The sequence below is a fragment of the Eumetopias jubatus genome, unplaced genomic scaffold, assembly GCF_037043125.1.
Source record: "Eumetopias jubatus isolate StellerSeaLion01/CBP00866 unplaced genomic scaffold, mEumJub1_p1.0 scaffold_17, whole genome shotgun sequence".
In the NCBI taxonomy this organism is placed as follows: domain Eukaryota; kingdom Metazoa; phylum Chordata; class Mammalia; order Carnivora; family Otariidae; genus Eumetopias; species Eumetopias jubatus.
In genome coordinates this window covers 14,804,591-14,820,672 of record NW_028274823.1, presented here as the reverse complement: position 1 = coordinate 14,820,672, position 16,082 = coordinate 14,804,591, and the positions used below count along the sequence as shown (strand labels likewise).

The 16,082-nt window shown below is 47.7% G+C and overlaps 1 protein-coding gene across 1 annotated transcript; it reads left to right on the top strand.

The window, feature by feature from the left end:
- Positions 1–400: 400 nt before the first annotated feature.
- LOC114223038 (inactive pancreatic lipase-related protein 1) lies at positions 401–15,605 on the top strand. The gene is made up of 12 exons (XM_028121741.2): positions 401–449; positions 1,053–1,207; positions 1,727–1,852; positions 3,693–3,827; positions 5,141–5,249; positions 6,885–7,004; positions 7,104–7,223; positions 8,505–8,623; positions 9,398–9,527; positions 11,412–11,520; positions 12,097–12,264; positions 15,542–15,605. The coding sequence occupies exons 1-12, from the start codon at positions 401–403 to the stop codon at positions 15,603–15,605; spliced, it is 1,404 nt and encodes a 467-aa protein (XP_027977542.1).
- The last annotated feature ends 477 nt before the right edge of the window (positions 15,606–16,082 follow it).

The following is a 16,082-nucleotide window of genomic DNA, read 5'->3' as shown; positions in this document are numbered from 1 at the left end:
TCCTAATTACATGCACAGGTACATAGGTACAAAGGTAGGGAACTTTCACCCCCTTTGAATGAAGCATTCTTTCATCTTCCCAGACTTGTGGGAAGATTTGACTGCTATAATTAGCCTTGTTTTGTGTGTTTGTGCAGATTACAACATTAAGTGCACACAGCATATTCCATCATCAGCTGCTATTCCCTTGAAGCGGGCTCCAAATGATAAGGCTCCAGTATAAAAAGAAGGCTTGGGCCCTTGACCAAGAGACAGGGAAGGCCTGGAACATCCCACAGGGTAAGTCCCCTTTACCGTCCTCCCAGCAGGGGTCGAAACACATATCCTGGAATTCCCGAGAGTCTGTGCTCATTGCTCTGGTAGCGTTTGGTGAGGCTGAGAATGTCCGAATTTATTGCAGATGGTGAGCATCTGGACAATCGCGATTTTTCTTCTGGGAGCAGTCGAAGGTAGGAAGAAACATCACACCTGCCCCAGGGAAGGGCTTAAATGCAGCATCTCAGCACTGGCCAGAGAAAGCCCAACCCGTGGCAGGGCAGGGCTTTCAGTGGTTCCAGACAACCCTGAGGGCCCCTCGCCAGAGGAGGGCGAGGCAGCGGGGGAGGGGGGGGCGGTGGGAGGCTGACCTGCTGCCTGAGAGAGCAGGCACTTCGAGCGGGACCCACTTCAGAGCATCACCGCACTGGCCGGTCTTCATGACCAGGTGCTCTAGGCTAGACTTCTCTAGGTAAAGCATTAAACACCCACCTGGGCTAACATACTGACTTATCAGTGTGCATTATCCCCTTAGTCAAATAAATAGATCTGGAGAGCTGGGGATGGGAGCTTCTAAGTTCTGATGGTGGTTCTGAGCAGCTGCACAGCTGGGGTCTCTGTGGGTTCAGTGGCACCGGTCCCAGATCAGAAGGTGGCACTGGGGAGAGGCAGGGTGTCTCCATTGTCTTCAGACCATTGTCTTCAGACCTCTAGGCAGGAGAGTGAGGACCGGAGCAGCTGTGACCTCCCAGAGCCTGGGAAGCTGAGCCGTGAGCAGATTCATCCTTTCTCTACAGCAAAGGAAGTTTGCTATGAACAAATCGGATGCTTTACTGACTCGGAGCCCTGGGCGGGGACTGCAATCAGGCCCCTGAAAGTTCTCCCCTGGAGCCCAGAGAAAATCGGCACCCGCTTCCTGCTCTACACCAACAAGAACCCAAACAACTTTCAAGTGAGACCTCTGTCATTTTAGTGTCCTTGTGACTGGGGGAGGGGTTGCGCCCACCCCGCAGACTAGAAGTTCCTTGTCTCCCTGTACCCTCCTCCCCTACCACGCTCTGTTGCGCCTTATCCCTCCAGCTGCTCCCCGGGCCTAGCCAGACCTGGATAGAGTAGGTCCTCTGTAAAATGTTGGCTCGAGTGAATAAATTGTTCACATTTGCCAGAACCTCTAACTGGTTATGGGATTCTGGTCTGGGGCCAAGAGCTTGCCATCTACCAAGAACCCTATGAAAGGTAAGACTGTGAGCTGTAATCCAGCCCCAGTGGAGGTAGTAATTCCTGACTGGATGTGGGTGAGTTGGGGGCAAGGGCAGGCAGGAAAAGGAGAGTCGGGGCGGGCTTCCTAGAAGAGGTGGCTTTTGTGCTAAGCTTGGAAAGATCATGGCATTGAGACAGGAGAGATGGGGAAGGAGAAGCTGGCCCGAATGACTGGGCTGCAAAATAATGCAAAATTCTGCTTTTGTCACAGACTCTCCTTCCCTCTGATCCATCAACGATTGAGGCGTCAAATTTTCAAACAGACAAGAAGACCCGGGTCATCATCCACGGCTTCATAGACAAGGGAGAAGAGGCCTGGCTGCTGGGCATGTGCCAGGTAGGGGCCGGCTCCCAGTCCTGTGGTCTGCCTCCCCCTGCCCGCTGACACCCCCGCCCTTTCAGCGAGCGCAGCAGATCAGCTTGAAAACACGAAATCCCTACATATCCCTACATAAGAGATTATCTTTACGCAATTAAAATGCCCCTCTTTGCAAAAATAAGAATTGACTTTCACAGGACCACATCCATGGCCTGAAGCGGTGGCATTTGCTGTGCAGGCACACATGTCCACGATCTTCTGGCAAAATCAAGGCCAAAGATCTGCTTTCGTTTTGAGTGAGGGCATCTGGTTTGCCTGTAACTGAAGGAATTATGTTCTTTTCGTTCATCCCTGAGATGATGTGTTGCTACAACCATTTATTTGACAAATGGAGAACTTACGGTGGACCAGGAGACCAAATGGCAGAAGAGAAAGTGCCAAAACTATATGTAAGACAGCGTCTACTGGTTAGAAGGACAGACAACAGAAGAACACACACACACACACACACGCACACACACGTGCGCACACTCTGCACAGGCACCCACACACAAGTACGTAACATGCCATCATCCTTTCCTTTGATGTGTACACTGATGCAACCTATTTTTCTGACACCTAAGAATGTACCCTAGCAACCTGCCTTCCCCACACACATTATTAATTCCCACCTATAATGCTAACAGGGAAAGTTACAAACCTAGAAAATGAAAGTCATTCTGCAGTTGGCCTTGATTTACCAGGCATTTAGCTCTTGCCATCTCGCCTTTCCCATCATTAATAAGTATCTTTTTTTTTAAAGATTTTATTTATTTACTGGGGGGGAAGGGGCAGAAGGAGAGAATCCCAGGCCGACTCTGCACTGAGCACGGAGCCCCACGTGGGGCTCGATCTCACGACCCTGAGATCATGGCCTGAGCCGAAACCAAGAGTCGGTTGCTCAACTGACTGAGCCATGACCACCCAGGGGCCCCTCATGAATACGTATCTTAGTGGATAAATCGTAAGTGGGTATTGTTTACACCCCAAATTCCTCCGGTTGGTAAGAGAATCCTCAGGGTTGCTTTAAAAATAAAGGTCCTGAGAAACAGCTCTTGGTCTCTCTGTGTGTGTGATCACACTTATTAGGATCACATATGTGAAAAAATCTATTTTTCTGATTTAACTAAAATGTGAATTTTAAGTTCATAGTACCATTTTAAACTCAAGCTGGTCGCATGCACTGCCTGGCAAGACGGTCTAAGGATATACCAGTTTCTTTGACATCCTGGAAGAAGTTTTCCATTCAGAATTCTTCAATCTCTTTTAAGTCAGTGCAGTTTTGTTTTTCCAATATCTGCTGTATGTGTTTCCTCCATGAAATACTGTGCCATCTTGACCGTAAAAACTTTAGTAAATGCCCAGCAGCCTGGGGTGAAGGCAAGGCCAGTTATTGGCAGCATTGCCACTAGGCCAAGAAGATGGCTAGAGGTCAAATCCACAAGGTCATTTAGACCTTTGCCACCAGAGTGCACTTGACACCTTTTACCTCTTCAAAATGGGGTTCTTCTAATGATGCCACTGTTTCCCCACGACCTAATCAGCTTCGCTGAATTTGGTCAAAGAAAATCAGGGAATGGCCAGCTTTTAATTAATCGATAAGCTAGAGAGGGAATGGATTTGCCTTTCCTGTAGCGAGCACTCCAAGGGCTAATTCCCAACTGACAGCAGGATTCCTAACACAGCCTAGTGTGTCTCAGTGGCCAACAAGGAAAAGACCCAACGACCAATAATAACTCTTAGCAACCACTTCAGAGCCCTGGTTGGATGTGGTTTCACGTGCCCCTATGATAACATTCTGGCGTCTCTCCAACACCAGAACATGTTCAAGGTCGAGGAGGTGAACTGCATCTGCGTGGACTGGAAGAAAGGTTCCCAAACCACGTACACACAGGCCGCCAACAACGTGCAAGTGGTGGGCGCGCAGGTGGCCCAGTTGCTCGGCATACTCTCGGTGAGTCCGCCGGCTGGGCTGCTGCTGAGGCAGGCAGCGCCCACTGGTCTCTGTTGGCTAAAGATGCAGCTGGGAGTTAGATATTTAAAAAAGAAATAGAAAGAGTTGGTATTGGTCTCAGAATCTTACTTCTAACACTGAAATGTGCCTTAATAATGACACGGCAGTGGAAGAAAAGTCCGTAATGGCTAACACTTAGCAGGTGGGGACTTTTATTATCATCTTCCATTGACAGATATGAAAACTAAGCCCCCAAAAGATCAAAGGATTTGCCCCCCCAAGCATAGCATGGGCGAATACAAGAGCTGCCTAGCGCCCGGGGGCCCCCCACTACACCAGGCCCTCTCTCCGTGGGACAAACACGACATTGCCAGGGAGAGTCACATGGAACCAAAGGGGAAGCATTTCCCTGTTGATGGTCCTATTGGTGTCCGAGAATTTCGTTTGTCACAATCAATTCCGTTGTTTTTATCTACCCTGCTCTTCCATTTTGGCTACTTCTTTAAGTCTTTAATCCTTTCAGTGAAGTCACTAACTCTTCATGACTCTGTTCTATACCAAATAAAGGCCCCAGCCATTTCTGTCTTAGAGTTAAGGGGTCTACAGAAGATCCGGTTGTTTCTAACTACTTCTGCCCCCCTACAAAAATTAAAACCAGTGGTGTTTGTTCTGGAGGCACTGAAGATCAACGAATGAGTACAAATGGGTGAACACCTCTGAGCTCCACGTGTGCAGACCCTCATAGCTTTATGTCGTTTGTTTGTTCTCCAGTATTGGGGGGGGGCGGAGGGCACAGTGTCAGGAGCTCTGCTAAGAGGTCAGGAGGATGCACCCCAGCCGTGAAGAAGCTCACGGTGAAGACTTACAGTGACGACAGAGTATGGTCAGGGTTCTAATGGGGGGACTACAGGGCTTAATGGGAGCGCATGGCGGGGGGGCAGCTAACCCAGGCGGGGGGAGGGGGCTGGGGGAGTGATTAAGGATGTCCACCAGGGAGAGACATTTACGTAGAGAGCTGATGTCTAGGCTATTTTGACGTGAGCTGGGCAAGCGGTTGCGGAGTGGGCGGCAAGACCCAAAGATGAGAGAATATGACGTATCTGGGGCCTGAAAGTTCCGCCTAGGGTTTGGCTAGAATCTAGAAAAATGAATGTTGAGTCAGGAAAGTTCTGAGGGCCTTGTAATGACTTTGGGCTTGATCCCGAGGATGGTGGGAGCCATAGAAGGTTTTCAGTAGAGGAGTCCCATTAGGTTTGCATGGTACAAAAACCACAGCACAAAAATGTTCTGAAAATACAATCTTCCCTCTCCAGGCAAACTACAGCTACTCATCTTCCCAAGTCCACCTCATCGGCCACAGCCTGGGAGCCCACGTGGCTGGAGAGGCAGGGAAGAGGACTCCAGGCCTGGGCAGGATTACAGGTAAGGCCTGAGGGGCAGGGCCCCAGGTTTCATCCCCAGTACCCCCAGAACGTGGTGCAAGCCTACAATCCAGCTAGAAGCTGGCCCGAAGTAGTCTGTCCCCTCGGCTGTGGTAGAGCTGGTGAGAGCCTGCACAGGACATTTCAGGAAGCCCCCAAGAGGCCCATCTTTGTGGAAGGAGAAGTAGTGCTTTTGTTTCCCCTTGTTTCCCCTTGCTTCTTCCACTTCTGTCCCCACCCTTCCTCTCTAGATCCATGTTTCCTGGCAGTGTGGGTCATTCAGCAGAACTGAGCACCCAGGAAAATGGAGAGGAAAGCTAGTGTGAACCTGAGCAAACACAATTAAGAGTCCACACTGTTAGTCCCTTCCCCCGTCTCTTTCAAGTCAAGGGCAGAATGGCACCTGAAAGTCATACACTTCCTGGTAGAGGAAACCCAGCCACCAGATCATTCTTTTAACCCAAGCAAAGCCTCTAATGTATAATAACAGCAACAAAATATATCTATATAATACCATCATAATAATATAATGCTATTATCATTATTATAGGAGGCATAGATGAAGTGACTACTTATCCCAAATGCTATGCCAAGTGCTTTACATTTCCTCATTTAATTCTCAGAACTGAAGAAACAAGCTCAGGAAATTGGATAACCGGCCCCAAGTCATGCAATGATTCAGGAGTGGAGCTGAGATTCAAACCCAGTTCTGCTGTCATGTGGCTCAAGCAAGCCTCTACTTTATAGGAGCTCTCCCTTTTATTTTCAGTAGACAATTACATTCATGCCTCTTCAGCTGCTCTGGCCAGACTGCCAAAGAGCTATTGACAAATTCAGGAGCCCAGCCAAGAAGGAGGATATAACAATAATCAGTATTTTACTTATACGCCCATGATGATATGCCAGGCACTGTGCTAAAACCTGTATATCTTATCTCATTTAATCTTAGTATAACCATGTTATTACCTGGATTTTATAAATGGGGAAACTGAGGCACACAAAAAAAGGTTGCATGATTGGCCCGAGGTCATGCCACTTGCCCGAGAAATAGCTGAGTAGGGATTTAGAGCCAGGTTGCCTAGTTCCAGAATCTGTGTTCTTGATTATGATACCATATTACTTTGTCCCTTTTTTTCTTTAAACTTGTGAAGAGGAAAAGAATGGTAAAGAAGAAAGATCTGCAAGTAAACGGGAGAAAATAATGTGGGGGAAAAAATCCTTGGTCAGACAAATTTAAATCTCTTGGCTCACCTGCCCTTCTTTTTTTTTTTTATTAACATATAAAGTATTATTTGTTTCAGGGGTACATGTCTGTGATTCATCAGTTTTATACAATTCACAGCGCTCAAATAGCACATACCTGCCCCAATGTCCATCACCCAGCCACCTCATCCTTCCCACCCCCCTCCACTCCAGCAACCTGCCCTTCTTTATCCATGCACTGGAGCCCTCTTCTGAGGAGCAACATTGAAACTCTCTGTCCCTATATGCAATACACAGGGCCATGGCACTGCATGACTTCAGAGTATGGCATCCCTTGGGTTGAGCAATGCGTAGCCTGAGCAACTGTACACCGTGGTCCTGCTGGTACCTACGGCCAGGTCTTTTGGTCTGCAGCACTGGTCATCTCTTTTAGGGTTGGATCCTGTAGAAGCAAGTTTCCAGGGTACTCCTGAAGAGGTTCGGCTCGATCCCACCGATGCTGACTTTGTCGATGTGATTCATACAGATGCAGCTCCCCTGATCCCATTCCTGGGTGAGCCCAATGATGCTTTAGCTGCAAGCCTGTGCCATTGTGTTTTAACCAAGGGAGCCCGCTATGGTGAAAAGCTCATTGCTGTCCCAAACATTTCAGGTTTTGGAACAAGCCAACTGTTGGGTCACCTTGACTTCTTCCCCAATGGAGGAGAGGAAATGCCAGGATGTGCGAAGAACCCCCTGTCCCAGATCGTGGACCTAGATGGCATTTGGGAAGGTAAAGCCAGAGCAGGGCATCACGTCCCGGCTGTACAAGTGACAACGAATGACAAAACTGTTGCTTAAAGCGTTAACTCCAGCAAACAATTGGTAGCTACTTAATGAAGGAAAGAAATACCATGAAAGCAAACATCCTGGCTCTAAGAGAATTTTTCTGCCAATTCTCCCTTGGGAGTCAGTGATACCGTTCAAGCGCATGTAACTGGCTTCAATTCTGTAGCCAAAATGAGAATATTCCCCAGTCGTTTCCACGGCAAAGTCATTTGCACAATGGGAGTCACTACTCCTTTATGTTGGGTCAGGATGAGAAACGATCACCGGTAGGGAAGGCTACACTGAGACTGTGCTGTTCCAGGCACGGAGTCTATATCTGATGAGGTCAAAAGGACAATGGGTAAGTGAACTTTTCAGCCCAAGTCATCACTTGGCACCACACAGGTTTAAACTTTTAGTGGTCTGACCGTATCTAAGGAGTATAGATTTTTATTGAATTTGATCAAAATAGCTCAGCACGTATGGATGCCATCAAAGCAGATATTAAGAATGCAGATTTATGTGTTTGTCTCTTACAGCCTTCTGAGGGTGTACATGAATAGGGTTGCTTAAGCTCTCCATCAGTAATGGTCAAGCAAGTTCGGGTCACGTCTAGCAGGTGTGCTGTGACCTCTGTCCCTTGACAGGAGATATGGGGGCCAAGGAAGGTTATCAGGAAAGGCAAGAAGCTATGCAAGAGAGAAAAGAGCCACCTAAAGCTACTCGACTCTCCTTTTTATTCACCTAAACACAGCTTGGAACTATCCTAAATGTCTTTGCCCTAGCTTTGTCATGTCCGAGAGGTCACGTCACATCTGGCTGTGTCTTCAAGGACCTCCAGCCAGCCTGGTGCCTGGGACACAGGATGGCACAATAGTTAGAGGCAAGGGCCCAAGCACCAGATGGGCTCGGGTTTAATCCCCAGTCCTGCCCCTTCCTCGCTATAATCTGTACATCTGAGGCTGTAATTTGTATATCATTCTGTACTTAGGAATGGTATGGTACCCACGCCCTAGAAAGGCGAGGATTATAGGAACAATGCACGTGGAGTACTCAGAACATTGCATGGCACACAGAAATCTGCCTCTTTATGTTAACTGTCATTTCTTTTGGACTTACCTTAAATTTATCTCACCTTAAATTTCTGAAAATGTGGTCCCACTTTGGAACCTCTCCACTTGGAGAGAGAGAAGTTGTTGGTCCCCAACCTGACCACCTATGCAGACTTCCTCCTTTCTTTCTCCAGGAACTCGGGACTTTGTGGCTTGCAATCACCTGAGAAGTTACAAGTATTACTCAGAGAGCATCCTCAACCCTGTTGGGTTTGCTTCGTACCCCTGCGCTAACTACAGGGCCTTTGAGTCTGTAAGCGATCATCCCTCCTTGAGTCGCTCTGGGGGATGGTGGTTGTCCTGCTGTGTTGGAAATTTGCAGTTTCTGACCATCCCTTACTTCCTTTGGACTGCCCCTCGGAGTTTATGGTCCTGGGAAGCAGAGGGGAAAAAAATTTTAGGCAGGCGGTGGCTAAAATTCTAGATAAGTCATGTGGGTGAGGAAGACGCTGGGAAATCAGAAGACCCATCATTTCAATGATCTAGAAAGGTTTCCTGCAAAAGGCAGTGTTTGAATCTGGCTTGGAAAATCATAGATTTTAGGAGGAAGAGAAGGGGTGCACATTTCTGCCAAGGGCAGAGCAAGGACAGAAGAACGTATGAGAGAAGAATTCATACACCAGAGAGAAGGAAAGGTGGATGCTCGGGTTCTAGATGCCAGGCTGGGGGGTTGGGCTTCTGAAATTGACTGCAGCGTATTTACACCACGGAAATTGGCAAATGCTGCACTCTCGCTCTCGGGGCTTTTTGTCCCAGAGTTGGCTGTTGATCATTCACCAGCACATCACGTGATAGGAGGTGTCATTGATCTAACCTGAGGCCCAGGCATCAGTATATCCTGATGGCATGTACATCAGTCTTGGGAGATCCTGTCCTGGGTGAAAGTCAGCTAGAAATCATCTGTCCCAGTCTCCCTCCTGTTACAGGTGAGGGAAGTCAGGCTGTAGGAGAATTGCCCCCCGAGATGTGTGGGTCAGAAAGAGACCAGTTCACACCTTACAGCTAGATCTCTCTCTCTTCTCCTTAGAACAAGTGCTTCCCCTGCCCAGATCAAGGGTGCCCCCAGATGGGCCACTACGCTGATAAATTTGCCAGCAAGACAAGTGGCGAGCCGCAGAAATTCTTCCTGAACACAGGAGACTCCAGCAATTTTGCTCGTAAGTTGTATTTTGCCCCTGCTCACCCACGTCAAGGAAGTTGAGCTTCTGTTAGACAAGAGGGGCTTGGCCCTAACCTGAACTACTTGGGAGCACATTCTATCGTAGTGAAAGGACACATCTGCCCAAACAATCCCATTTAAGACTCAGCTAAGGACTTGGAAAGAGTCTGCTTTTCTTCCATTTTGTGACAATAACATGAAATGAATAGAAGCATAAATGATGGGATAGTAGCCACTTGCACGTCTCTGCGGCAATTTTTATACCCCTGAATTTTTACCATTCCACAGTCCATTGTTCTTTTTATTTTGAAGACCCTGTCATGCACATCCGTTCTTCTATTCATTCATCAAACATTTATTTGGGACCAGCTCTTTGCTGGGCTGGGCCCCTTAAGAGGCCCAGTTCCTATTTCTCTGTCCCTCTGTCCCTGATGCCCCTGGCAAGGGTCCCTCTCTGGTGAAGGGTGGGTGGGAATCAGGAAGGGGTGATTTCTCCCAAAAATCTGCTGAATCACCTAGGTCATAGGGTAGAGATCAGGACACGGTTGGGCCACTTTGTGCCAACCTGTCTTGTGACAGTTCCCTAAGAAGTTGCCCTGTAAAAAAGACACTGTTTTTCTATAAAGACATAAATATAACATCTGCCTTATCTAGGTTTTGAAGTCAGGTTTATTGAGGTACAATTTATATACAGCAAAATTCACTACCCTCTGTGGTACAGAGTTCTTTGAGTTTTGATAGATGAAGAACCATGTAACCATCTCTGCAATCAAGATGTAGAACACTATCACTCTACATATTTTTAAAAAGGACACTGGTTAATCAGTCCTTCTACTGTTGTAGGGACGCATGAAATGCTGGCCCATATTTCAAAACAAGAAATTAAGCATGCAAAAACCACATATTCATTCCTCAACCAACACTTACTTATGAGCCACAGACTATGCTAGACACTGGGGATGCAGGGATGAGAGAGACAGTCTATGCATGAAATGTATAGACCCCAGCAGAGAAGGCGGGACTGAGCGAGCAGCTACACTCGGCCTGGGTGCGGCAGGTCACTGCTGTGGCACCGTGGGACCGAGGACCTGACTCTGAAAGGGACAAGGGCAATCTCTCTGAGGATGTGAAAGCCGAGTAGGAGTGAGGCAAGCGGTGTGTGTTGTTTATGTACATATGTGTGTACGTGTGTGGGTGTGTGCATGTGTGTGTACGCTTGTGTGCATGTGTTTATGAGTGTGTGCGTGTGCGCTCAGTGTGGTTATATGTGTGTAGGTTGTGTGCATGCGTGCTCACGGGCACTGAGACAGCACTGCAGGTATAGGTCTGGGTAACAACTGAGCCCTGCTCTCTGCTGGCCCCCACTTGGACCACTGGGGCTGCATAGATGTGACACAGACCTGTTGTCACAGGACGGCACTCTTGAGCCACCTTTCCAAAGATGGGAACAAGCCCTTGTCCCTTCTCTTTTCATCTCGTCTCCTAGTGTGGTCCCTCTAGAGCAGAGCTGTCCAACAGAAATTTCTGCCATGATGGAAATGTTCTCTGTTGTCCAATACAGTAGGGGGTAGCCACATGTGGCAATTTAGCACTTGCAATGTGGCTAATAAGACTGAGGAATTAATTTTTGATCTTATTTAATTTGCATTTAAATTTAAGCAGCCACGTGTAGGTAGTGGCCCCTTTCTTGGGCAGCGCGGGTCGAGAGGGTACCCTGCTAGAGACGTCCTTCTCCTTACAGGCTGGTTTGAGTTGTACCTTAACAGGTAGGATTTCTTATACTTTGATGTCTTAGTGTAAGGGGGGTGGGGACAGGATTCTGAAATTTGGTTTAGCTGTTTTGTGCATGAATAAATTGAACTCTTTTCTATCCCCTGTGCAGGCTGGAGATACGGGGTTTCTCTAACACTGTCTGGAAGAACAGCCACCGGTCAGGTCAAAGTTGCTTTGTTTGGAAGTAAGGGAAATACTCATCAATTTGATGTCTTCAGGTGAGTTTCCTTTTTTAGCATCATATCTCACTGGCTGATATACACAGCCTTCAAATCCATGTACCTAAATGCTTATCATCTTTTTATCAATTGATTTTAAATTATTTACTTTATGGGGTAAAGTCAATTTCAGACTTCTGCTGACAATTTTCTTTTCTCAATTATAAATCCAGGCATTTAGTTTTTTCTCTTTCAGTAGATCCATTTTTACAAGGATATATCTAATATTACCCCCCCACCGATGTCATGTTTCCTGATTAGCATAGAAACACAAGCTTGTTGGGTTAAACGAAGTGGATAACTTATTACTATACAAATAATTCTTCCAGAAAAAAATAATAATAGGAAGGAATTATATAGTTTTCTATAAGAAAATTTTGAGTAGAAATTAACTTGAGTTTGAGAAAACAATATTCAAATAATAGTGTGAGGCTGCTGGTGTATAACTGGCTTCTCCATTTCTTCATCCATTATTTGAGAATTAATTTTTGAGAACTGATCACATCAATCTCGAGTAGAAAAAAGTGGTTTGGCCTTATCTGTCATTAGAGCTTGTTTCTATCTCTTTATTTCAAGGGGGATTCTCAAACCAGGCTCTACCCATTCCAATGAGTTTGATGCAAAGCTTGATGTTGGAACAATTGAAAAAGTCAAGTTCCTCTGGAATAACAACGTGGTAAACCCAACCTTCCCCAGAGTGGGTGCAGCCAAGATCACCGTGCAAAAGGGAGATGAGAAAACAGTGTATGTATATCTTTGCTGCCTTGTGCCTAAGGATGTTGGTAAAGATGGGTGCTTGTAATGGAAACTTGCCCCAGAAAGTTAGTCGTGGTTCAGCCAGGAAAGCCAAGACAATCTACTCGTCTGGTGCCCTTTCTTTGCGGGCAAGCAATTGACAGACTGCATAAAGCTTTTCTATTGGGTGTTCTCAGCCCTATCCCAGAAGGATATAGATGGTATCACCGTGCCTTCAAGGAAAGATAAGGAGGAAAAATGAGAAAGAGAAGAAGGAAATAATGTCTGATGGCACAAGCTTATAAATATGAGCTAGAAAGTAGCTACGTCTTAAAGAGGGGAAGATCATGAAATTTCAGGATAATTTAAAAAAGCAATTTTAGCAAAAGATATAAAATCTGAGATAGGACAAGGGAGGGCTGAGGTAACAATCCTTGCAGAATCTTTATCCCGACTTTCAGTGTCCTTTACTGTAGCAGCTGGAGGGATGTGGGCATAGTGACCTGAGGGGGTCAGAGTGATAGTCCCCCAAGGCTGGGACCACAACTGTGGTCAGTAGAGCCCTCCTGGGGTGGCTTTGCAGAAGGGGATCCTGGGAACGTGATCACTGATGGTCTTGAGGTTTGGGAAGTTCGGTGAGGTTACTCGACTCGGACCCCAGAGAATGTGACTCCCCCAGGCAGGGAGGGTGGGTTGGCAGACTTCACAGTCCGATCTCAGGCTGAATGACCCCTGTAGGGTCCTCCCTATCCCTGTGAGTCAGGGAGGACAGAGGGACTGGTCCAGCCAGGTGGTCAGCTGCAAAAGGATCTCTCAGCTAGAGCAGAGCACTAAGGAAGCTGGTGGAGAGCCCTCTGAAGGCTCCAAGTGCACCCAGGACCTCCCTGCCCACCCTCATCGGAAGACAATGCGCCTCTAAAGTGAGTTCCCAGGGCCCCATTAGGAAGTGGACCGTAGCCTGGATCCTGGGACTGTGTGGCTAAAAAGGTGTCAGAAGAGGATGGTATCATTAGAACCTTAAAAACACCCAGTGTTTCCAGGAGATGACTTGCTCACAGGCAGATTTGAAGAAGGAAACAGATACAAGACCAAATCAGTCAGGGTATTGTACTTTCCAGGTTTTCTGAGGAAAGGCCATGACTTTCTGCACTTTCTAGAAATGGAACAGAATGTACTCAAGGCCAGCCCTAAAGCCCTGAGTCCATCAGTTCCCACCTGAACCCTCCAGTGGCCTGAATCCCTGAGTCCCTTCCTTCCCCTGCCTGTGTCAAGCGCAGAGGAAATCTACCTTAAGAGAAGCTAATGTTGGACATCAGATTTTTATTTTTTTATTTTTTATTTTTTTCAAAAATTTTATTTCTTTATTTCTTTATTATTTATTTGAGAGAGAGAGAGAATGAGAGATAGAGAGCACGAGAGGGAAGAGGGTCAGAGGGAGAAGCAGACTCCCTGCCGAGCAGGGAGCCCGATGCGGGACTAGATCCAGGGACTCCAGGATCATGACCTGAGCTGAAGGCAGTAGCCCAACCAACTGAGCCACCCAGGCGCCCAGACGTGAGATTTTTAGAATATAGTTAGATCAAAACAGCATCAAACATCACAAACTAGTTTAGGGGTAAAAAAAAAGCTGAATTTGTCAAATTACTCAAATTTTTTGATGTTAGGAAAACAGCCAGTAAGTAACATTTTTAAAAAATCAACATCATCATGGGGAGGCTATGGAAAAATCAAGATTTCAGTCCAAGCACTTCTTGGACACCCTTCAAATTCTTCTCGTTGCTCCATTAGGATTGCAAATCCCATTAAGGAGCCTGCTGACTAGAATTCCTCCCGAATGACGTGGCTTCAAAGGAAAAATGTGGTTCTCCCTCTCTTGGTTTCTCCCCCACCCCCAGCATCTTCTTCCCACCTTCCTCTCTGACTTTATTAAGTACCTACTGTATGCCTGGCAAATGGTGGGGGATGCAAAGGCAGTGCCTGCTCTTGAAGGGTTTGCGTGTTAGCTGTTGAGCACCATTGGACCTAAGGTTCACATGAAAGGTCAAATGACAGAAGAAAGAACTCACCAGAGGGGCCCAAAGAGCGTGGCTAGAGAAGACGGCAGAGAGCCAGGGGGCCAGGGCAGGCCATGATGGAGGGGGAAGGGGGCCACGAGGATCTCCCAGGCTGAGGGATTTCCACTGGGAAGGACGTGAGCGGGGGCAATGGGCTTGGGGTGTGAGGGGCAGGGAGCCCCGAACACAGGTGGCAGGGCTCAAGGTGCTGGGAGAACTGGAAGTGAGTTTGGAGATAGAGTCAGGGCAGTAAGGAAAGACAAGTGGAATACAAAGGGACCATGGTGAAGATGAGGGAGCAAACCCAGCAAAGCCTCAGAGATCAAAGGCAGGGAGGCCCAAGAAGCTCGTGGTTCTTGGAATAACAGGCATGACAGCCACTTATATCCGCATTGGGTTGTTTGGTGTTTTTTTTTTTTTTTTTTTAATCTTTCATACATTTTTACATTGACTGTCATGACATGTTGCATTAGTAACATGGGATTCTCATCAATCATGGGAGGGAACAGTGCCTTCTTCTACAAATGGAGACACTGATGCTCAGAGTAACTAGCCCCGTGTCACCCCTGGAAGGCAGGGAGTGGGGAGCCCAAAGGGAAAGAACCACTGATTCCAGGTGTGGAAGGCAAGGTCAAGGGAGGCTTGAAGCATCAGACCTGCCTTTGCACCTTGGTTCCTCCACTTACTGAGAGCCCTCTGCGCCTCAGCTTCCTCTCCTGTTACGTGCGACTCGCAGTAACACCTCCTCACACATGGCTTGTGAGGATGAAGTCTGCCCAGGTGAGTCAGCCCCATCGCCCACAGTGAGTAGGAGCTCAATCTACTGTCGCTTTTAGAAGGTTGAATCCCGTCTCCAGAAGGGCTTGGTCCAGAGAGAGCCCATCTGCAAACCAGGCTGCTGTGTTCAAGAAGGGCGCACGGGTACTTGTGGAGAAGGAGGCCAGCGAGAGGTCCAGGTGCTGCCTCAAGGCCTGACGGTCCTGTCAGACTGAGGTTGCAGAGACCAGGGCCACTGTGAGCAACACCCACAGGGCACCTTGTCACAGACACCAGCCACCTGTCTCACGGAAGTTCAAGCTCCCATCGGTTTTCCAGGGACTGGTTGAAGCTACAACCCCTCATTGAGTTGTGTTCCCCTCATTCCTTGTGAATTGGAAATCAGCCATGACCATTTCTTAACAGCCCAAAACCCCACTGCCCAACACTTACAAGACTCTCACTGCTGTCTGCAGGTACAACTTCTGCAGCGAAAGCACTGTGAAGGAGGACGTTCTGCTCACCCTCATGCCCTGTTAATGTCCAGGCACCATCCGGCCACGGTGTTAACAGCAATAAAAACTTCTGATGCATCGACCCACTCACAACCTCTGTCACTGATGTCAGCTGCCCCTGTGGGGACATTTGGGGGTAGCTCATTTAAATAAGTCTTGAGTGTTTCCAGATGTTTGGGTTTCTTACCACTGACTTCTGACCATGCACCCCCTTCTTTCCAACTTCCGTGGGCCTCGCGTTCACTGTCTGCTCCTCACCTCAGGGGTATGGCATAGAACAACTAGAGGATGGGCGTTTGGGGGCCTCAGCAGAGGCTTTAGCCCTGTCCCTCATCTTATAGGTGAGGAGGACACGGAGACCCAGAGAGGGGGAGGTAGCTGTCCAGGCACAGAGTGAATCGGGATCCCTTGGGGGCTGCAGGTCCATGCCCCTGACTCTGATCAGTCACCCTGAGGGATTATGGAAAGGCCATGCTGCGACGTGGCCTCCTTGTGGTGATGG